Raw genomic sequence first — 24667 nt, 5'->3', positions numbered from 1 at the left:
AGTTCTGACACCTGCATCAGGATCTCCAATAATTAAGTCAGGTGTATGTGATTTAGTCCACTTCGTTGTAGATGGAAGGTTTTCTCTAGAACCGGATACTCCCCCATGATCCACGATGTCTTCATCAACATTTTCTGATGCTCCCCTTGAAATTATGCTCTCTGAGTTGAATCCTTCATTATTTAAGTTTCCAGCATTATCAGAACTTGGCTCATCAGAACTTGATGAATCAGAACTTGAAGAGCCAGTTGTAGGTTCTGATGCTTCTTGAGATGTGGTTGTATCTTCAGTATGCTCCCCCTGCACAGGTGCATCTTACTTTGGCGTAGTCACCACAGTTTCAATAACATCAGAGTTTAATCCATCAGAGTTTATAGTATCAGGATTTAGACTGTCAGGATTTAGACTATCAGGATTTACAGAATCAGAATTTAAAACTTCATTTTCAAATCTCAGCTGATCATGATCATTGAAATCTTCAAGTCCAGTAATCTTCTTATCATCAAAAGAGACATTGATAGATTCCATGACAACCCTTGTTCTTAAATTATAGACTCTGAAGGCTTTTGTGGAAAGTGGATATCCAACAAAAATTCCTTCATCAGCTTTTGGATCATATTTGGATAGCTGTTCAGGATGAGTCTTAAGAACAAAACACTTGCATGCAAATACATGAAAATACTTCAGATTTGGCTTCTTTTCTTCACCATCTCATATGGTGTCTTTTCATGCTTGTTAATGAGTGTTGCATTCTGAGTAAAACAAGCAGTCTGCACAGCTTCAGCCCAAAAATAGGTTGGTAGCTTTGCTTCATCAAGCATAGTTCGTGCAGCTTCAATAAAAGTTCTATTCTTTCTTTCAACAACTCCATTTTGTTGTGGAGTTCCAGGAGCAGAAAATTCCTGCTTTATTCCATGGTCTTTGTAGAACTCTTCCATTATCAAATTCTTGAACTCAGTGTCATTATCACTTCTTATGATCTTTACGGAATCTTTGACCAATTTATCCAGTTGCTTGACATGATCAATCAAAATAGATGCAGTTTCACTTTTTCTGTGCAAAAAATACACCCATGTGTATCTGGTGAACTCATCCACTATGACCATAACATATTTCTTCTTTGCAGTGGATATGACATTCACTGGACCAAATAGATCAACATCTAGTAGGTGATAAGGCTCAAGAATTGATGATTCAGTCTTGCTCTTGAATGAAGATTTTCTTTGTTTTTCCTTCTGACATGAATCACAAAGGCCATCAGGAGCAAATACTGATTTTGGCAGTCCTCTCACAAGATCTTTCTTCACTAGTTCATTTATATTATTGAAATTTAAATGAGAGAGTTTCTTGTGCCAATTCCAGATTTCTTCAATTGATGCTCTACTCAACAGACAGATTGCAGAACCATCAGTACTTGTTGAAAGCTTGGCTTCATAAATGTTACCATGCCTGTATCCTTTCAGAACAACTTCTTCTGTAGATTTGCTTACAACTTCATAGTGTTCTTCAAAGAAATCCACATGATAACCTCTGTCACATATTTGACTAACACTGAGCAGATTGTGTTTAAATCCTGAGACCAGAGCTACTTTCTCAATGATGACATTCCCAAGATTAATATTGCCATATCCCAGAGTTTTTCCCATATTGCCATCTCCATAAGAAACACCTGGGCCAGCTTTCACCACAAAGTCTGATAGCAGGGCTTTATTTCCAGTCATATGTCCTGAGCATCCACTGTCCAGAACTAGGACATTTTTCCTGTTGCCCTGCAATCACAAAGACCACTAATGATTAGTTTTAAGGACCCAGACTTGCTTGGATCCTTTGGCCTTATTAAGTTTGTTAACATTTGCAGTGGATTTAGCATCATAGTTTATGTTAACAATTTTCTTATCAGCATTTACAGTATCAGACTTTGCGTAAGAACTTATGCTAGAAGGAACAATGCTAACTTTCTTTAAAGAAGGTTTTATTTGATAATAATCATAGTACAGAGTATGATATTCCTTACAAGTATAAATGGAATGCCATAAACTACCACAATGAAAACAAGGATTTTGTGGCCTATATCTAACAGACTAACTCTTAACTCCTGACATTGAAGGTAAGGAGTTTATGTTCTTATTCTTCCTGCAAAAAGAAGCCAGATGGTTAGAATTTCCACAGTTATGACATGTTTTTCTAGGAGCAATAGGAACAGGCTTATAATCATTGCTTTTATTCACACCTTCCTTTCCATTCCTATTTTTCCTAGGTGATTTTACCTTGTTTACATTCTTAACATCTTTCAGCTTGTACTTAAGCTGCTTCTTAGTCATTAAGCCTATGTTAACTTCAGTTGGCTTTTCCTGTTTTAGTTTGTCAGAAGTTAATTCCTCTTTAACTTCTGATTTCTCAGTATCAGACTTTACAACTACAAACTTAACAGGTTTTACCTTTGACTTTTGTTTAACATCTATAGGCTCAATTTCTAAAGTTCCTTTATCATTCTTATCATCTCCATAACATAAGCCTTATTTCCAGTTTCCACTACCTAATAAATTCTGAGTTGTTCTACCAGAGTTAGTCCAAGTCCTGATAATCTCTCTTTCCTTTTCTAACTCAGTTTTTAGAGATTCATTCATTTTAAGTACTTCATCCATAACATAGAAAGCATCATCTCTATCTTTCTGAGTTTGATGGAACATGACTAACTCTTTTTCTAAATGATCATTTCTCTTTTTATAAGCAAGATTTTCAGAAGTTAATCTTTCACATGTTAAAATTTGATCTCTATAACTAATAAACATGGTTTTAAGATATCTTCTCAACTCATTAATATCATCAGTATGAAAGGCATAAGTAGTTTGAGGTACCTTTAACTCAGCAGTATCAGAATTACTATCAGCATTTGCTATCAAGGCATAGTTTTCCTCACTTTCAGAATCTGAAGTGTCTATCCAGCTTTTCTTCTTTGTGATAAGAGCCTTGCCTTTGTCACTCTTCACTTTCTTGTAATCAGGAGATATGTGGCCTTTCTCACCACAGTTGTAGCATTTGACATTTGTGTAATCTCCTCTTTCAGACTTTCCTCCTTTGCCTTCAGATTTTCCCAAACTCTTCTTATCAGAACTTGCACCTTTCCTGGAAAACTTCTTTCCCTTTCTAAATTTCCTGTATGCAATCCTTGTGATTCCTTTCACCATAAGAGCACACAGCTTCTTCATCTCCTCATCAGCATCCATCTCAGGTAAGCTTTCAGTTTCTGAGTCATCATCACTATAAGAACTTGATGACTCAGTATCAGACTTTGTGATAAGAGCTTTTCCCTTGCCTTTCTATGAGATAGCTGCTTTGTTGGATTCCTCCTCAGCCTTAAGAGCAACTGTCCTTGACTTTCCTCCTTTCCTCTTGCTTCTTTGTTCCATCTCAAGTTCATGGGTCTTGAGCATCCCATAAATTTCATCAAGAGTTGTTTCTTCAAGATTATAGTTGTCTCTTATAGTTGTGGCCTTCAAATCCCAACTTTCAGGAAGAGCTAACAGGAATTTAAGATTTGAATCTTCAAGATCATATTCCTTATCAACTAGTGACAAATTATTCAAGAGTTTGACAAATCTGTCATATAAACCAGTTAATGACTCATCAGACTTTGAGTCAAAGTGTTCATACTCTTGAGTGAGTATTGTCTTCCTGTTCTTCTTAATTGAATCAGTTCCCTGGCATCTTGTCTCCAAGGCTTCCCATATCTCCTTTACAGTCTTGCAGTTAATTACCCTATTTGACATTACATTATCAATGGCACTATGCAGCAAGTGTCGTACCTTAGCATCCTTAGCAATTGAAGAGATATCTTCAGCAGTGTAATCACTCTTCTCCTTTGGTACAGACTTTGTTGGTTGACCTGCAACTGCAACAACGAGTTTGGTTGGCTTGTGTGGTCCTTCATTGATCCTGTCAAGATATTCTGGATCTGTAGCTTCCAGAAACATAGACATCCTCACCTTCCATATGGGATATTCAGATGGTTTCAGTATGGGAACTTGTCTCATATCGACTATGGATTTGAGTCTTTGGAGGTTCTTCAGTTTTGGTGGACTTGGTTGGAGTTTCTGCTTCAGAAATGATTGATTTTGGATCTTAAACTGTTTGTGTGTTAACAAAAGGCTCTGATACCACTTGTTAGGTCACACACACTGTAGAAGGGGGTTGAATACAGTGTTTAGCATAATGAAATCGAATTAAAGAACACAAGTAATAGAAAACAGAATTTATTCAATATAATAAACTCTGTTACAATATGGAACTGTCCTCTCTCAGTGATGAACAAATATCACGACAGCTGCTAGGGTTACAATGAATATTATTCTCGATAATGATAACACATTTAGTGTAAACCCTATGTCTGTGTTAATATACTACACAGTTACAAGATAATCTCTAATTGATATGGAATATAATTCTGCTTCCTAAAATTTATCAATCAGTTATCTTTTCTTCCAAGTATTCTATTCTTCATAGAATTCCTTCTTCATGCATATCTCTTCTTGCGTTGGTCTTGATCTTCTTTCCTTTTAATCAACCGCCTTCCTTATCTGAAAGTCCCCTTAAGTCCTGATATTATCTCCTGATAAATATCTCTTGATAACTTAAGTTCTGACAACTTAAGTTCGAACTTCAGTCTAAGTGCTGATTTCCAGTTAAGTACTAATTTGTCCTATTTAAGTAAGATTTGAAAACTAAACACAAATCATATTAGACATGACATTATCAAATATATCTAACATAAAATATGATTTTCGTAATTTTTAAAGAATCCTGAAATTTAATATTGAATTTACACTTTAATACAATCAGAAAATTATCTAGGACTAAATAATTAATGATATATTGATTTCCAAATTTTATAGTACCCAAAAATACTTATTGAAATTATAAAATTATAAAAATATAATTTTAGGGATTATCCAAATATTTATGAAAATAAATCTGCAATTAAATCCACTTTTAAAAGTGGAACAAAACAATACAACTCAATATTCAATTACACAAATAATCCCTATGCACCCATAATCACACACAAATAATAATACATAACACACTGCTGACACAACCAATACACATATTTTATTTATTTAATATTCAATAATTACATATTTAAATAATATGAAAATATACGAGTCATTATATCCCCCCCCCTTTAAAAAGATTATGTCCTCAGAATCTGATTTAACTAAACAAATGAGGATATTTTTCAAGCATATGACTCGAACTCCCAAGTAGACTCTTCTACTCAAGGATTCCTCCAAAATATATTCATTATAGGAATAGACTTATTCCTGAGGTCTCTTTTTTGCGATTTAAGATCTAGATTGGTTCGTACATAATGTCTTGACTCCAGTCGAAAATATAGTTCTTTGACATAAAGAATGAAAACACACTAGGAGTATGCTGCAGCTGTGGTAACAGTGCTAGCTCATAGGCGACTTTACCTGTTTTCTCAATATTTTAAATGATATGATATTCTAGGGCTTAACTTACCCTTATATGCCCAGATCTCACTATTTCTTTCCAAGACAAAACCTTCAACAATACTAATGCTTCAACTTTATCCTTATAGCCTTCAGATACGAATCTGCATTCACTCTTTGTATACCATGAGTTGATTTTAACCTTTTCCGAATCGGTACTCCATATTCATAATCTAGAAATTCAGGGCCTAACAATTCCCTTATCTTTTCAATCAACTTAGACTGAAAATGAACTTCGTACAGGTGCTTCTTTTCACCTTCGGTTGTTCAAACTTCAACTCTCACTCTTTCCAATTCTTTGGCTAACTCCTCGAGGATCTTAATTAAATATTCTTTACTACACTGGCCTTGCTTGAGTGGTCGTTAATAGGATAACCATAATCTTTTGGTAATCTCAACCAAAATTCATATCTTTAAATATTAACATATAGTTGCTCCATTTTCAACCTTCGTAGGGAAATCCTTGGGCGTACTATATGGATGCTCTTAATTTTATATAGCTGAGAATGTTATCAATAAATATAATTATGCTTTTACAAGTACTCTCTATACACTTTGTTCAATAAGCTTTTAAACGCGACCGGTGCATTTGCTAATCCAAATAACATCACCAGAACTCGTAATGTCCATACCTTACTCTAAACACAGTCTTTAGTATGACCTCAGGCTTACCTTTAGCTGAAGGTATCCTGATCTTAGGTCATCCTTCAAGAACCAAAATGTTCTTTTAATTTAATCATATAAATAATTAGTTCTATGCAGGGTTACTTATTCCTATTTGTCAACTTTTCAAACTTCTGATAATCAGTACGTAACTGCATACCTCCATTCTTCTTTTTTTTATAAACCACATATTGTACAACACGGAATGCACCTTGTCTCATTATTCTTTCATCCCACAATCTTTAAGTTTTCTTAACTAATTACTTGATTCCTACTGGGCCATACGATTCGGGGCTTTTGACACCAGCCCGACTCTGTACAGTAGCCAATGAGAGATCCTATCTCATGCTCCGAGGTAATCCTAGTAAGTCATCCGGTAAAAACTTTATGACTTCACTTGCTATCTGCATCTCTTCCAACTTAGGTGCTTCCTTCTTGATATTCACGACATGCTCTAGTTATGCCTTACATTCTTGCTTATGCCCTCGGATACTCATCCTAATATCAGCTTCTGTAAATATTACAATTTGTTTATTCTGGAAATCAATCACTGTCCTATGACATACACCCAATCCACTCCTAAGATTATATCAATCTCTTTTAACTCGAAAGATATTAGGTCATTCACAAAAAATTTCTAAGATTTCTATAGGGTATTTAGGACAGGACTGATTTACTGGAACTTTAATTCGATCAGCCGCTTCTATAATTAAGGGTTCATTTAAATATTCCAACATTAACTCCATTCTATCCACATGTAATTAACTTAAACACTTTTTGCCACTCAATACTTTAACATGTATGGAATTAAGAAAGGATGTACCTGGTTCCGTATCAGGGTCTTGAGCAGTTGACCTTTTAATCATATTATAAGTCTTAGCCTTGGGTATACTGGATGTCAGCCTTTTTGATGCACTGCCTCCCATGCTATCTCGGGAAACACTTCTACATTTCTTGGAAATATGGCCCACCTTACCACATTGCTTACACTCCGATATAGGCGACCTGACCGACTTGACTTGGGTAGAGCTGATTGAGATGTTATTAGGCCTGATTAGAGAAAAACTTTATCCTCTAAGTTCTTTATTCTTATTCCTACCAACCGTTTTATGAGACTTCTTGTTAGATCCGCCTTGACCTGATGTTTCTTCCACATCATCTATCTTTCGCTTCTTATCTGCTTTTTCCCTAGCGGCTAACTTCTGATCAATCTCAATTACTAAGGCGGCCTGAACTATGAAAGGATACGGCTTGAGTTGCAATGCCAAAACTCCTCTGCGAATTTCAGGCTTCAATCCTTGTTGAAACATCCTTGCCTTTTGAGATTCAGAACGTACATATTCCGGTACAAACCTAGCCAACTCTGTGAACTTAGCCTCATTCTCAGCTACACTTTTATCGCCTTGCTTCAACTCTAGGAACTCAATCTCCATTTGATTATGCACACAGTCAGGGAAATACTTTTCCACAAACAACTCGGTAATCCAAGCCCATGGAACAGGGTCTTCTCCTTCTAATGCTCTGGTTGACTCCCCCCAGTAATTTGCTTCAATTTTTAAGAAATAGCTTGCATTATTAGTCTTAAAATTATCTCTTACTTGGACAAGGTTGAAAGCTTTCTCCATCACTTTTAACCATGCTCCAGCAGCTACGGGATCAGGCTCACCTCTAAACTCAGGAGGTTTAACACTCTGGAAAGATTTGAAATTAACACCTTGGTTCACTCTTTGCTATTGCTGCTGTAACAATAGTTGCTGCTGCTGAACCTGTTGGATTAACTGTTGTTGTTGTTGTTGCTGCTGGAGCAACAAATCCATAATTTAATTTATAACTGAAACTGTAGCAACACTACTACTATTTTCTTTAGACTGGGTAGCTTTCTTGGGTGGCATCTTCCTGATATATAGAGATGAGTTTATTTAAAACATAACAAAAATATTTGATAGAAGATATCACCGTTTAAATGGCATACCTGTATCAAGAAAATGCTGCCCGATCAAAATACCCATATCTTTAATATCAGGGTCCATTTATAAAAGAGATCCAGATTAACAACACTAGCAACACTAACAGTAGCAGAATCAACAACTGTACAGGAAAACTGAAATATAAGGGCACTAAACACCGTTACATGACTCCTCAATACAACAACAACTAACTAACCTCCCATCATTACTCGAGTTCAACAGCTAAACTGATCTGATATACAATAAGATTTGGCTAGCTATATCAGCCATCAATTACATAGAGCAAACTGCTAAATCAAGTCAAACTTAAAGAAAGCTGGACTCTCCTAGGAACCTTAGTCCAAGTCTCAACCAACCATTCCTTTACTGAGTTAGCTTTTCTCAAGCCGCAACCTTCAATATTGAATCCTGAGTTCTCTCTGCTATCTTCATTCTTGAAGTAACAACTGAATATAAAACTTCTATTGCTCCATATTTTAATTTATAACTGAAACTGTAGCAACACTACTACTATTTTCTTTAGACTGGGTAGCTTTCTTGGGTGGCATCTTCCTGATATATAGAGATGAGTTTATTTAAAACATAACAAGAATATTTGATAGAAGATATCACCGTTTAAATGGTATACCTGTATCAAGAAAATGCTGCCCGATCAAAATACCCATATCTTTAATATCAGGGTCCATTTATAAAAGAGATCCAGATTAACAACACTAGCAACACTAACAGTAGCAGAATCAACAACTGTAAAGGAAAACTGAAATATAAGGGCACTAAACACTGTAACAGGACTCCTCAATACAACAACAACTAACTAACCTCCCATCATTACTCGAGTTCAACAGCTAAACTGATCTGATATACAATAAGATTTGGCTAGCTATATCAGCCATCAATTACATAGAGCAAACTGCTAAATCAAGTCAAACTTAAAGAAAGCTGGACTCTCCTAGGAACCTTAGTCCAAGTCTCAACCAACCATTCCTTTACTGAGTTAGCTTTTCTCAAGCCGCAACCTTCAATATTGAATCCTGAGTTCTCTCTGCTATCTTCATTCTTGAAGTAACAACTGAATATAAAACTTCTATTGCTCCTGAAAGTCAACCTCTGCTTACTTACAATAACCAGGATTGTCTAACTATAGTGATTACTGACGAGTTCATTGCACAGAATATCAAACAAAATTTCAAAATCAAAGAGTTAATGTTACAGGAAGGACAAGTGAAAAAGATATAGATATGACTGAGAAAAACCATACAAGTACATAAGATGGCCAGTCTTAGTACCTTATAGTTCATAACACATAATTCGGTGGCGTCCCACCAGACCCTTTATCACACAGACAAATAGTCAAATCATATGTATTGTATGCCTGAATTAACTGATAGAATTACCGAGGAAGGAAACAATATTTAGATAGAAATTCACAAATAGGAATGGGAAAATGTGATTTATGATGAGACCAACAGAACCTTAAGTTGCTTAATTCGAGCTTTGACTTTCTTACGGGAAAAACAAGGAGCTTATTAGACAGTAAACAGTTACTCTGGAACAAAATATATCTCAAGAAATGTAGTAAAGGGTTGAAGATATAAAAAACGGTACTGATCCACATATACCATGAGACCTGGCTGTCAAAATAGCCGCTGACTACTAGGATTTCATCTGCACTCACCGAGGTCGCACACTCGGTCCAACAACATCATTTGGCATAGAAAAATACGGTATTTAGGAATAACATTGGTGTCTATTAAGTTGACACATCAAGATCTGCTCAAAAACTGAATTCTCGCGATCAGACTCATTTTCTCGAGAGGAACACTAGAAATCTCTATCAGATATTACCAATAACACATATACGAAGGAGAAGTACTAAAAGTTAGGGCAGTTCCAGCCAACCCTCAATAGACGTCAGGGTTACGCCTTCGAAACCCTCGACTGAACTCATAAACTCGCTCCTCTAATTGAGTTGCTGACTCACACTGTTATATAAACCTTCCTACCCTCTTTTAACTCTACTCCTAACCTAAATCAGGGACTCAAACCTGTAGCTCTGATACCAGCTGTGACGGCCTCAAACCCGGGGTCAGGAGTTGACGTCATCAACAACAATAATAACAACATAACATAATACAACATAACATAAACACGACCTCTTTACCAAGATCTTTTTCAGGTTTAAGTATGACTTAGGTTACAATTATTTTAAACCAGCTTCTCACAAACATTCCTGAAAATATTATCCTATTATAGCAACTCCACAGATCATCTTTGGTCTGACACAACTAACTCAGAGGAGCTTGACACAAAAGGAACTGGAACCCTGCCCTGACTACCACGGAAGAATCTCCCAGGAATCTGTAATACATATATAAAACATTCTGCAAGGGTGAGCAATCAGTTGCTCAGCAGTACCACTATATGAATAACAAGTAATGCAATTTATGATAAAACAGTGATAGGAACAGAAATCATAGCTCGTTTACAAAAGCAAGGTAAACATTCAATAACTGGATATTCAAAACTAGCATGCTCCGTAAAACGATAAAATTAGTCGTGTGTTGTGTATGAGTACCAGAGTTACATTTTAGCATGCTATCTCACTTCCAAATCATCTATTTCAAATAAGTTGATTTGTTAAACAGTTTCAAAAATTGTATCAATCAAATCTATTGGACGTTCAATGGGTGAAGATAGCTGATCAATCTATCCTCACCGGACAACGACTAACGGCCGTCCAGAATAAAGAATGTGTTTCAGAAATGGAAAGACTAGCTAGGTCTTTCCCCCATGCTGGACTAATCGGTTAAACAGAGCTCCCAACCGAATTAGCCTCTTACGCCTACTCATCTTCAATAGATTAACTGAATTCCCATTTTACCTCTTTCCAAATTCCACGACATAGGTGGATCAAAACATTCCACGACATAGGTAAATCAAAACTTTCCATGACATATGTGGATCAAAATATTCCACGACATAGGTGGATAAAAATTTATCTTTATCCAGTTGTCCAAAATCACTATCACCTATCTCTTTCTTATTTTCTTTTTAAAACCATTCTATCATAGTACACTATTCAAAACATCTTTTCATTTTAATCTCTTTTCACATTTTTTTTCTTTTCATTCAAAATAACATTTCTAAATACAGGGAATACGTAACTTAAAACATTCTGTTCCATTACGAGCATAAAACAACATCTATTCATATATACTGAACCATAAGAGTGTGGTTAGGGGTACTTGCCTTGTAGAGCTTTAAAACTTTTACTGATCAACTTTGAGCCGACTCGGATGTTCGGGCTTTATCACCTAATTAGAAGACTATCCTGGTTCCGATTTCAACGCTCAGGTCCTTCGCTTGGAACCTCGCTGCGCTTGTCGACTGATCGCTAGCTAAATTTTAGTCCAACGCCAACTCTCGGGCCTTCCGACTAGAACCTACAGAGTCGAAATACTCTATGTTAAACGACTAGGTATGCTTGACATATCCTCGCTATCAACTCTACCCCAAACTATACCAAGATCTGAATCGTAATTGCACACATTATTACGATACACATAGCAATCAGGGTTCACGTACTCAAAACTCGGTTCGATATTCATTTTCGGAAAACACATATACTCGTCACTTTAGAAGCAGTTTGTCAGTTATATTTTACAAATTATTTTATTTATAATTATATAGCTATATACATTCGACTGATATTTCCGATATTTTACAAGATACGTTCCCAAAAATCGGGTAGCGTCTCCTTTGTTTATTGGACTACCCGTCGAAACAATAACGACGTCTCAATCAACAACAATCCAACAATTAATCCAATAATCACAATTCACCATCCAAATTACGTGCTCAACTTTGATATAAAATAACTAATTTTCATTTCAAAAATAATTTTACAAATTAAATTATCTATTTTAAAATATTCGGACTCAGAACAAGTCATTACAGTCCACCGTCAGCTCATCGAAACTCATCGTTGACGGCGGTAAAACTCACGGGTACCAGATTAATTCGGGTTTCTAACGTGTATTTCACGAATTAAATAATTTTCCGCATGAATTTTATATCACGAATATTAATCAAAATTACTCCTGCAGAAAATAAAATAAGTAAATAATTAAAAGAACCACAAATCAAGTGCGTGTAATCACACGCGCCAACACCACCGCACAAACAGAAGCACGGGAACAATCGGAAAATATAAGCGGAACAACAGAGCAGCCACTAGAAGGATGCACAACACAGAAAATCACACACGACACACACATAACTGCACACAGAGCACTAAGCACATGTTCGGATAACCCCCCCCCCCACCACCGTCGCCTCTCCGGAAAACCGGTGGCTACAGGCGGCCGGAAAAGGAAGAAGAACGGCGACAATTAGCAGGAACAGGGAAGAGCTACGGAGAATCAAGCACAACAGATTAAAGAGGAAGAGACCAGGAGGGGAGTTCAAGAGAGATCAAGAGAGATGGAGGAGAGGAGAGATAAAAAGGGTTTTGTATATAAAAAATTAATTTAACTCTCCTGTTTTGCACACGTAGCACCGGAAGAAAGAAAATAAATATGTGTCCATTTAGTTGCAGGACACGTATATTACTTATCTGAATAACCCCGTTTTCGTACCATTTTAAAATGTTTAAAGGCAAAAGGTGCGAATAATTACTAACCGTAACGGTTCCGAAACAATCTTAAAATATTATAAATATCCCAAAGTTAATTAACACATAAATTTCATAATTTTTTAAATCATTTTGAAATGCCCCTTATACCCGCTTTTAACGATTAAACGAAACAACGCGCGGGTGAAATTAATCCCAAAAAATTCAGGAAAAATTTTAAAATTCCCAGAATATTATAAACTTCATAAAATATGAGTGTCGTAAGTTTTGAAGAATCCTGTAATTTAATTTTGAATTTACACTTTAATACAATCAGAAAATTATTTAGGGCTAAAAATTAATGAAATATTGATTTCCAAATTTTATAGAATCCCAAAAATACTTATTGAAATTACAAAATTATAAAAAAATTATTTTAGGGATTATCCAAATATTTATGAAAATAAATCTGCAATTAAATCCACTTTTAAAAGTGGAACAGAACAATACAACTCAATATTTAATTACACAAATAATCGCTATGCACCCATAATCACACACAAATAATAATACACAACACATTGCTGACACAACCACTACACATATTTTATTTATTTATTATTCAACAATTACACATTTAAATAATACGAAAATATACGAGTCGTTATATCTGGAAACAGCAAAACAGAAGATTACAAATCCTGATATGTTGAATCATCTGAAAGCATCAACTTTTGTTATCAGATCCTTACACACAGCTCATGAAGCAATTTTTAATCAAATCAATCAGATTAAAGAATCTTTGATTACTTCAAAGCTGACTACTCATCAGGAAATTTAGAAAGAAATTTCACCAATAGTTGCCAGATAAATAGAAATTGAATCCAGTCAAGCTAGATTGGAAGTTAAACAAGATCAAATGTCTGCTCAACTTACAGGAGTACAGAATTTAATGGAGCTGATTCTTTCTCTACTGTTGAGTGATGCTGCCAAAAGGGGGAGAAAATTATTAAATCTAATACAAATAGTTGTCATTGACAAGTACTGATGATGAAAATCCTGATAGAGGTAATAAGGGTGGACAGAAGGATAGAAAAAGGAGAAAATTAAAGAAGAGTTGAAGATTTGACTGTGACTACAAAAATGCAAAAATCTTCACAAGTCACAACTATTGCTGATGAAGACCAATGTATTCTGGAGATAGAAGCTGGTACTGAAGCAAGTCAATTTCTTTAATCTCTGAAAGTTAAAGAAAGAAAGACAACTCTATTCTACAAGGATCCAAAGTTTCAATTATTTGACTCTGAGGTGAGTAGAATAATATTTGTAAAAGAAAATCCTGGAGTTGATCTTGAACACTAAGGCAAATGGAGGAAGACTTTAAGAATTCCATGAAAACAACAAATGTTGATATTGATGTTATTTCTCAAGTACTTTATGAAGATGATCCTTCTAACAGACCAACTAGAGGTGTAGTTATAAGGGAAATCAGTCAGGTAGAAGATCTCAGATCATAAGTTACAGTAACTGCTGACATGAAGCTTAAAGGAAAAGAGAAGATATGAGAGAAGTCAAAATTTTTCAAAGTCTAAAGCCAAAGCTGTTGAAAAGAAGAAGAAAGATTATGCGGAATCTTCTTCTCTAGCTACAGCTACCCTAAAACAATTGATCAAGAAGTTGGTCAACTTTCGCATTCATTCTGAGCTGAGGAAGTGGAATTAATCTCTGACATTGCTTAAGTTAAAGAAGTAGTTCAAGATGAAGAGTAAAGTTTGATATTCACTGAAGCAAAATTGAATATGCATACTTGATTCCTGCATTTAGATAGTTTTGACATCATCAATTGGAACTTGTCAATATTTCCATAATAAACAAGTTGGGGGAGATTGTTAGGAGCAATTGATGATATCAAACAGAAACTATCAGAATCATCGATGGATAATGTTTACATCGACGGATGATGACTACATCGATGGATGTTGATAATCGACGGATAATGATATCAACGGATGATGATGTCAATGGATGATGAAATCAGTATTTGTCACATCAGTTGATCTTTGAGAAGGAAAAGGAAACATGAACTCAAGGAGGTAAAGTACTTTATCTCAAAAGTAATTGTATAGGTTTCCTTGTTAATAAAATATGATTCCTTATACATTGGTAGTTGTGCTCTATATAAAGCACATATTAGGTTCATGCTATAAGCATTGCGACATTGTTATATCTTTCGCATAATCTAGCATCTTTCAAGGATATTTCTTCATCCTTTCGAGATAGTACGCTTGTAATAAGTTTTTATCAGTTAATATAAAAACTATTAATTATGTTGAAGCTTTGTCGAATTGAATGTATTAACTATATTCACCCCCTTCTACAGTTGATTGAAGGCCTAACATTTAGCCTTTAAATCAAATCTTTCTTTTATGAAATTTTTTTGTAAAATAAAAATATCTCTTTTTGAAAACATTTTCAGTTGTTAAACTAAGTAAATTGCATGCTTCTTTACAGAATTTAAATAGTTAAAAGGATAGGGTACATGTTATCACAAAGGTTTATAACTGGTGCAGTAATTATAGTAAAATAAAATAGGTGCAATAATGTAAATGACAATACTGGAAAAGAAAAGGTGCGAATATATATATATATATATCAAAGTTTGATAGTACAAGCGTGAAAAATGCTTCAGCAAAAGCAAAAAGGATACAACAAAGCCTACACATTAATCAGCAAGTCTAGTATATATATACAAGCTAAAAGTCTGCTGATACACACTACACACTAATGTACATATAATAGTGGTCACAACATCTCTGTCGTCTAGCTCATGGCAAATCTGGACCTTCAATCTCCTCAAGCTCATCTAAAACCCACTAAGCCTACTCCACCAGAAAGTCTGGGGTAATATCCTCATGAGTAGCTCTAGCTATCCTCACAGCAACCGCTCTCCAAAATACCTGGATCCTCTCTCTAAGCAGCCTCTCACCACTCCCGATATCTCTAGTGCGCATAATATGTAGTAACTCCTGGATCTGTGCTCGTAGATACTCCTGCTCCATAAGGAAAGCCTCAAACTGATGGTATGGAACAAGGTATGGAGAAAACTGAAAAGATAATCATGCAACTGAATGCCTAGTAGAGTCAGAATCAGAAGGTGGGGGTCCTCGGATAGGTGGCCTCATACCAGGGGTGGAATAACTCACAATGGTACAGCCGTCACAATGGCGGTGGAAGAGCAGGGCGTGGATCAAATGACGGTCCTCCAACTGAAGGCTCATAATGATCAGAAGGTACTGAAATGATAGAATCTGTCATTGCTGCTATCTGAAAATCACATCGCAAGATAAGAATCTCAAATTACAACATGAATCAACTAATACCTACTATAAAGTCGTACTCCACCTCTCAATGTTCTATCTTTCTATTTCTTACTTCTAATCTGTTAGGTAATGATAACAACACAGATGGTGGGGGTGAATGTGTTTTAGATATTTTTAATGGCTTTTTGAACTGTTATGAATGGTGAACAAAGTAATATGTTTTGTTTAGATAATATGCTTTAACAGGGATAATAAAACATGCACATAAATAAACTATCTTTCAAAACTCACTTAATTTTATATAAAAATCAAGCTAGTGTTTTGCTACAAAATTCTGGGTTCTTGGTATGTTAAGAACTCAGCTTCTCTCTTGAGAGTTACGGGAATTTTTAGATCTATTTTGTAACATCTGAAATAAGGCATCCGGTGTTTACTTTATAGAACAGTAAACACTGGTTTTACACAGCATACAATAGCATGTACTAAACCCTACTTTAAGTTAACTAAAACTTTCTATTTCCAGATTAGTGTATCTTTGCAAATTGTGCATGTCTATGGCTTTACTTTGTCAGTTAATCTTGGCCTTTGATCCTGTATTCTTCAAGCTGCTTTTTGTAGACTTCTCAAATCAGCGATTGATTTGTTTGTTGATTGATAATCTTGGATATTTAACTGGTCTGCACTTTGTACTTTGAGTTTTACTTCGAGATCTCCAGTTTGATATATAGAGAACTCGACATCTTGATAAGTATAATGACTTATCGAGACCTCTAATTACCCTATAGTTGTTTGACTTATCGAAGTCTCTGAGTTCTCTATAAGAGAATTTGTCTTGTCGAGGTCTTTCATCTTTATGTCTTCATTTTGGCTTATCGATATCTCTGAGTTCTCTAGTGAAAAATGAGTTGTTGATATCTCAGAGATCTCTAGTGATATTTTGACTTAACGATATCTCTAAGATCTCTAGTGAATAAATGACTTGTCGAGATCTCAGAGATCTCTAGTGATATTTTGACTTATCGATATCTCTGAGATCTCTAGTGATAATTTGACTTGTTGATATCTCTAATCTTCATATCTTCATTTGGCTTGTCGATATCTCTGAGATCTTTAGTAGCTTTTCTTGACTTCTCGATAAGTCATTCTGGAGTTTTCGAATGACTTCTCTATAACACTTAATCTATGACTTGTAGATTCCGTGAATTAGAATGTTTTTCCCAAAACATATTTATTCAACTCCAAGTTTCTTCACAATGTCTCTGAGGCATGATCTTCATGATCTTCTTCTAGAGTTTATTCTTAGGCTTGATACTATTTACAGAAAAATACTCCAGTCTAATCTATTTACACTTTTACAGACTTAAGTGATACAATACAATATGTAAACTTAGATTATCATACAACTTACTTAGGGTTGTCAATTTGACTTAGTCTTGCTATTGTACAGGCATGCCTTGCACAACAATCTCCCCCAATTTGTGAGAAGATTTCTTATCATAAATTCATGCCTGTTAACAAGACTAACCCAAAGCTACAATGAACAATAAATCTTTACAACACAAAAATTGATAGAATTAAAATTTTTAACATTGAGTGGTTATAGAAGTTTTAACAAGGCATTCATTACATTAAATCTTCATAGCCTGGCTCTTTTCTAATGAGATATTTAAAAGTTACTAACACTTCCATTTCTTCTAAAATTTTAGTTGCTCTTAAAGCTTCAACAAGTTTGAGCCAATCATATAATGAATAACCATTATATAACCTGCTCTAAATCTAGAGAATCTGCCAACTTACATGTTAAGAAAATGTCCATCTTTGGAGAGTCTGCTCATCCCTTTTGCTTTAAGATCATTTGATCTTTTCTCAATTCTTGCAAGTTCTTCTGCATACTTCCTATCTCTTTCTTCATTTTCATCATTTGCCCTTACAATTTTCTCATCCCTTTATTTCACCCATACACAATAAACAACTTTCCAGAACCTTGTAATTTTATCCTTATCCTTCATCAAACTGATCACTCATTTGACTTCTGTGGTTGAAAGTGTGTCCATTAGGTTACTGCCAGGTAGAGCAAAAGAACCATCATCATAATAAATTCAAACTTGTGTATATGATATAACCCAGACTCTGACTATTTCTTCAGCTTGTTGTTGAGAATATTCTTGATTTGTGAGGCACCAGTTTAGTGGCAAAAAGTCAGATTGATCATAGCAGTTCCAGAGAGATCTTTCAGTAACTTGAAGTTGCTTTGTTTTTCTCCCAATAGTTTTAAAGTATGTCTTGGTTGGAGGTTTATATGAAGGTAGGGTTGTGATTTTCTTTAGGCTAGTTTGGTTGGTAGTGATTGGGATTTTGAGAAGTGAATTTGCAGTTGGCCTGTATAGAAATTTTAGATTTGAGGTGAGAGATGGTTGATTGTTTGAGCTAAAAGGTTTGGTAGGTTCAGACTGATTGATTTGGATTTGTAGGTTTTGTTGTTTGTTAAGCCTCAATGATACTATAAAAGGGGGTTAATATATCAAAATCTGTTACAGTAGGTTTAATCTAATCTCTCAGTGATGTATGATATCACTAAGAGCTGCTAGGGTTACAATAAATAATATTTTCTCGTGAATGATAACACATATAGTGTAAACCCTAATCTGTGTTTATATACTACACAGTTACAAGATATCTCCTAATTGATATGATAATGAATATGTTTCCTAGAATACATCAATCAGAGATTATCTACTGCAGTCCTATAGCTGTTGTAACGACCGAGAATTTTGCATCGTAATTAAGAAAATAAAGTATGTGTTATGTGATGAGATTATAATTATGTGATTAAGTGGTGATTATTTGTCTTATCTGTATACTAGAGTTAAGGATCGTGGATAAAAACGTTCCAATTTAAAGAGTCAGCTTAGAAGTCGAGCTGTGGTTTCGGGCCGTCAGGTAGAACGGAACCCGTCCTAATATGGAATTAAATAATATAAAATGTGAATTATATGTGAAGTAAATGAATAAAGTATTTCGTCTTAAGAGACGTGTTCATTGGCAAAGATAATGAGAAGCGTAATCGAAACGCTGAACGTCGGGCCGTCAGGCTGAACGTGACCCGGTACGCGTAAAATGAGATAAAGTTAAACAGGGATAGATTCTATGATCAGACCTGAGTCGTTATGTGACTATATGTGTGTGATTGCTTGACTGTGTGCATGACTATGTGTTTTATGTCAATTTTGTGAATTTTAAGGGAATTATGTGACTTAAGTAAAGGTTTAATTAACCCTCGCGCATTTTTATAAAATCATCTGAGAAGGATAAAAACATGGGATTTGTTATGTTATCTTCTTAAAGACCCTAGAGACTTTTTAAAAATAAAAAGTGAATTTGATTGTTGATCTTTGCATTTTTAAATTGATTTTATGTGGGAAATGTATTTATTAAAGCAAGTTTGCGAAATTTATATAAAATCAACCGTTCGCTCAATTTCTTATTATGATTAATGGATAAAAAGCTAATTTCGAGACCTACGTGTTAAAATTGTCATTTTCAATAATCCTCGACTTTCCGAGAGAGAAATATTTTTATTTTGAATTTCATTGCATTTGAGTAAAAAGGGAAAGAAAGTGCAAATAAAAAGGGAGTTATTAGATTACTATTTTGCCCTTAATCTTAGTGGAGTATAAAATACTCCTTCCTTCCCCCATTTTCTTCTTCTTGCCGTGCACTCACTCTTTTCTCTCCTCTTTTTTTTTCACTCTCTCTCTCTCTCACTCGAACAACTCTCTCTCGGCTCTCTCTTCAATCTCTCTCGGTATACTTCCTTTTTTATTGATCAAACTTATCAACCCTCCCTAATTCTTCTTTCTAAACACTTATGTATGGGTAGAAGTGTGTGCATGTGTGTGATTAGGCTTGCATGTCGGTGTGTGTGTGTTGTGTGTGTTCGGTGTGCGTGTACACCCGAGAACCCTATGGTTCTTCTTGTTGTTGATTGATGTCATCTTGTTAAGCTTGATTCCTTGCAAATGAATGATAGAAAGATGTGCATATTAGTTTATCTTGCGTAATTGACGAAATCGGGGGTTTCGTGGTTGGACACCCTCGAATGAGGGTACCACCGTGAAGCCACCGCCACCGGTGATGAACTCCGGTGAACCGGTGGTGAGTTGTGATGTGAAAACTGAACTCTAAACTAAGTACACCTTAATTTTAGTGGTTGCATGAGGTCATTATCTATATAACCGAATGGGTTTTGTTTTTTTTAAAGTGATCAAGTTGGTTTCGGCAATGAAATCAATGGTGGATAGTTAATAAAAAGTTTGTGATTAATAAACTTGAAATGATGCATGCATGTTAAGATTTCTTGGAAAATTTAGAAAAGGGCTTTGCTTTATTGATGAAACTCAAATGGGTGTTTGATTAAATGATTCCATTGATTGTGTGCATATGATTGTTGCTTAGAAAATCAAAAAAATTGAGGTTGCATGTGGATTTTTGCTTCGGGTTTTGTTACATAAAGAATAGGAATTCGTTTTTTTTTGTGAATTAATCTGGTTGAACACTAAATCTATGTGGCCTAAAAGTGATTGCATGATAGTTTTAAAGAAGATTAATTAATGCATGTTAATGATTAGTCTTTGAGTTGAAAACTATGTTTTTGCCGAATGAAAACAAGATAAAAGGGGGTTAATTATTGATTGAGCAAATGCATGTTGGTTGAATGAGTTAGGTGTTACATGATTTGGTGTTTAAGTGAATGGAATGATCTTGTTAAAAACTAAAATAGGTAAAGAATATGATGTATTGCCTTGTATGTTAAAATCCATTCTTGTATGTTAATTTATGGAAAAATTCGAATGGATTCTTAGGAATAAAAAAGGTGAAATTAAGTTGATTGATATAAGTGATAGTATATACGTAAATGATTGGATGTAAATAGGTCTTGTACTCGTAAAAGAGTCGTGATAGTGTGATTTGAGAAATAGCCAAGGTCAAGCGAGTGCGCTGTGATGGTTAAGTATATAAGGATATAAAAGCTACGAGAAAAAGGGATATGGTATGTGCTATGTGCTATGTGCTATGTGCTTATATGTATAAGCTATATTCGTATGCTCGAGTCAAAGATATAATCGAGTTATCGTATAGAGTGATCGTTCCGGGAACGAGAGTTGAAAATCTGATTAAGATTTTGGTTTTATTGTAGATTCGGAGCATGAGGGCATTCAGGCTAGGAAAGGAAAGGATTTACTAGGTGGCAGTAGTTCAACCCTCAGGAAAGCAATTTTAGGCAAGTAACTCTGATTACTTGTGTAAATGATTATAAAGGAAATGTTGTTCATACCATGTAGAGTATTGAACTATTTAAGCATGAAACCCTTATTGTATGAGACCCTTATTTTATAAAACCCTGTTATTGATTTGGAGAATCCCTGTTCTTGATAACCTGTTATTCATAAGCCTATTGATTTCACTCATTGATAACCAAACCTTTCTGTTCAAGTTACCTATAATGCCATGAATCATATTGAACCGATTGATTATCTTGGTTAACTCTGTTTAATGATACCCTGTTTCTCTGGATCAGCCTATTGATCCCTAAGTTAATGCCGATCCTTCTAATTTAGTGCCTTGTTGTCCTTGATACAGAATTCTTGAGAATTGTTCCTTGCGTATCTTTGGTTCACTCCCTGAACTTTGTTTCTTTAAAATCTGATTTAAGAATGAGTTTCGACTTGAAAGAGTCCGAATGATTTCAAATGCTTGGTAATGATAAAATGGATTTTAGAAAACCTATTTGTTTTTTTTTCCAACTCAAGGTTTTCCAAATGAATTCCTGATGGATTGGATTGAGACGTAAGAGGCTATTGGGACTAGTCCAGTCATGGTAAGAGGCTAGTGGGACTAGTCCAATTTAAGGCTGAAATTATGCCGATTGGTACCTTAAAGACCGGAATGGAGGTCGATACGGGCTGATCGCCCGTATATAATGAAATGGAAAGATAAGTGATCCAATCAAGGGTTCTAATTGATTATTTAAAAGGGAACTGAAATTTTTATTCAGTAAATTGATTTTGGAAATGAAAATGGTTTATATTGCCTTGAAAAGAGTTGATATTGTTATTGTGGAGCTTAAAGCTCGAGACCCCTGATTCTTGAAATTGTTGATCATATTATTGATTCTATCTTGAAATACTGTTGCTTTCCTCTATCAAAAGATCTATTTTGATCCTATAATGATTTGTGATGAATGTCGGCTTTCGTCCCGTTTCGAGCCTTGTTTCTTGAAAGCCCCTACTATTCTTTAGATACCTTTCCTTATCCAAACAAAAAAAATAAAAATGGAAATCTGCCACCTAGACTAATGCCCTAGTTTGATAAAGCATATTGTGATTTGATATTGTAGAACTGCTATATAGTTACTTGCTGAGTTTTATACTCATTTGTTTTAATCTAACCATGGCAGTTAAGCAAGAAGATGGCCAGGCTTAGGCGCACTGCTTGTAAGAGCGTACCTGGTGGTCCCTACCGTGTTGAGGGCTTCCGGTTGCCAGAGCAGGTAGTGGTGTTTATGAGTGAGCTCGCGCCTAGAAAGAGGTGTATAAAGATACAATGGGTTGTCTGTCGGTTCCCAGCCGGAATCGATATTATTTATTTAATAATATTTTGGGTTTGTAAGTTATATTTTATGATTGGTAGTTGTAATATTATCTCATACTTTATCTTGTTGATCCTATTAGTAGTTAATCGGGGTTTATGCATAATTAATTATTAGATTAGAGGTGTGTGAGTCCTTATTTTCTAACCCCGAGATTGAGGGTATCACAAGTTGGCCCAGAGCTAGTTCAGCAAACGAAGGAAAAGATTAAAATGATACGAAAGAGATTAATTGTAGCTCAAGACCGACAGGCAAAGTATGCGAATCAAGAGCGGAAAGATGTGCAATTCGAAACTGGACACAAAGTCTTGTTGAAGATATCTCCTTGGAAAGGTTTAACTCGTTTCGGAAAGAAAGGAAAGCTGAGTCCAAGGTACATTGGACCATTTGAAGGATTGCGGCAAGTTGGGAAAGTGGCGTATGAATTGGCGCTGCCGCCACAAATGCAACATCTGCACAATGTGTTTCATGTATCTCTCCTGAAAAAGTATAAAGCTGATGTGAACCATGTTATCGAGTTGGAACCAGGGGAAATCCAACCAGATTTGTCCTTTGTAGAACAACCAGTGCAAATTTTGGATCGAAAGGAAAGGACGCTTAGAAATAAAGTTGTACCTCTAGTTAGAGTGTTGTGGAGAAATCCGTTAGTCGAAGAATCGACTTAGGAATTAGAAAGCGAAATGAAAGAAAAGTATCCCCATTTGTTTGCTTAGATTCTGGGGACATAATCCTTTTAAGGAGGGCAGATTGTAACGACTGAGAATTTTGCATCGTAATTAAGAAAATAAAGTATGTGTTATGTGATGAGATTATAATTATGTGATTAAGTGGTGATTATTTGTCTTATCTGTATACTAGAGTTAAGGATCATGGATAAAAACGTTCCAATTTAAAAAGTCAGCTTAGAAGTCGAGCTGTGGTTTCCGGCCGTCAGGTAGAACGGAACCCGTCATAATATGGAATTAAATAATATAAAATGTGAATTATATGTGAAGTAAATGAATAAAGTATTTCTTCTTAAGAGACGTGTTGATTGGTAAAGATAATGAGAAGCGTAATCGAAACGCTGAGCGTCGGGCCGTCAGGCTGAACGTGACCCGGTACGCGTAAAATGAGATAAAGTTAAAGAGGGATAGATTCTATGATCAGACCTGAGTCGTTATGTGACTATATGTGTGTGATTGCTTGACTGTGTGCATGACTATGTGTTCTATGTCAATTTTGTGAATTTTAAGGGAATTATGTGACTTAAGTAAAGGTTTAATTAACCCTCGCGCATTTTTATAAAATCATCTGAGAAGGATAAAAACATGGGATTTGTTTTGTTATCTTCGTAAAGACCCTAGAGACTTTTTAAAAATAACAAGTGAATTTGATTGTTGATCTTTGCATTTTAAATTGATTTTATGTGGGAAATGTATTTATTAAAGCAAGTTTGCGAAATTCATATAAAATCAACCGTTCGCTCAATTTCTTATTATGATTAATGGATAAAAAGCTAATTTTGAGACCTACGTGTTAAAATTGTCATTTTCAATAATCCTCGACTTTCCGAGAGAGAAATATTTTTATTTTGAATTTCATTGCATTTGAGTAAAAAGGGAAAGAAAGTGCAAATAAAAAGGGAGTTATTAGATTACTATTTTGCCCTTAATCTTAGTGGAGTATAAAATACTCCTTCCTTCCCCCATTTTCTTCTTCTTGCCGTGCACTCACTCTTTTCTCTCCTCTTTTTCTTTCACTCTCTCTCTCTCTCACTCGAACAACTCTCTCTCGGCTCTCTCTTCAATCTCTCTCGGTATACTTCCTTTTTCATTGATCAAACTTATCAACCCTCCCTAATTCTTCTTTCTGAACACTTATGTATGGGTAGAAGTGTGTGCATGTGTGTGATTAGGCTTGCATGCCGGTGTGTGTGTGTTGTGTGTGTTCGGTGTGCGTGT

The 24667-nt window shown here is 35.2% G+C and overlaps 1 protein-coding gene across 1 annotated transcript; it reads right to left on the bottom strand.

Moving 5' to 3' along the window:
* Positions 1 to 7243: 7243 nt before the first annotated feature.
* On the bottom strand, positions 7244 to 7801 carry LOC141690422 (uncharacterized). The gene has a single exon (XM_074495227.1). The coding sequence runs from the start codon at positions 7799 to 7801 to the stop codon at positions 7244 to 7246; it is 558 nt and encodes a 185-aa protein (XP_074351328.1).
* Positions 7802 to 24667: the final 16866 nt, after the last annotated feature.

Source organism: Apium graveolens, chromosome 10, assembly GCF_009905375.1.
Source record: "Apium graveolens cultivar Ventura chromosome 10, ASM990537v1, whole genome shotgun sequence".
NCBI lineage: Eukaryota > Viridiplantae > Streptophyta > Magnoliopsida > Apiales > Apiaceae > Apium > Apium graveolens.
This window is presented reverse-complemented; position numbering and strand designations above follow the sequence as displayed.

Bases quoted from the DNA above. Each gene is read 5' to 3' on its own strand.
- LOC141690422 (XM_074495227.1), bottom strand. From the start codon at position 7,801: ATGGAGAAAGCTTTCAACCTTGTCCAAGTAAGAGATAATTTTAAGACT.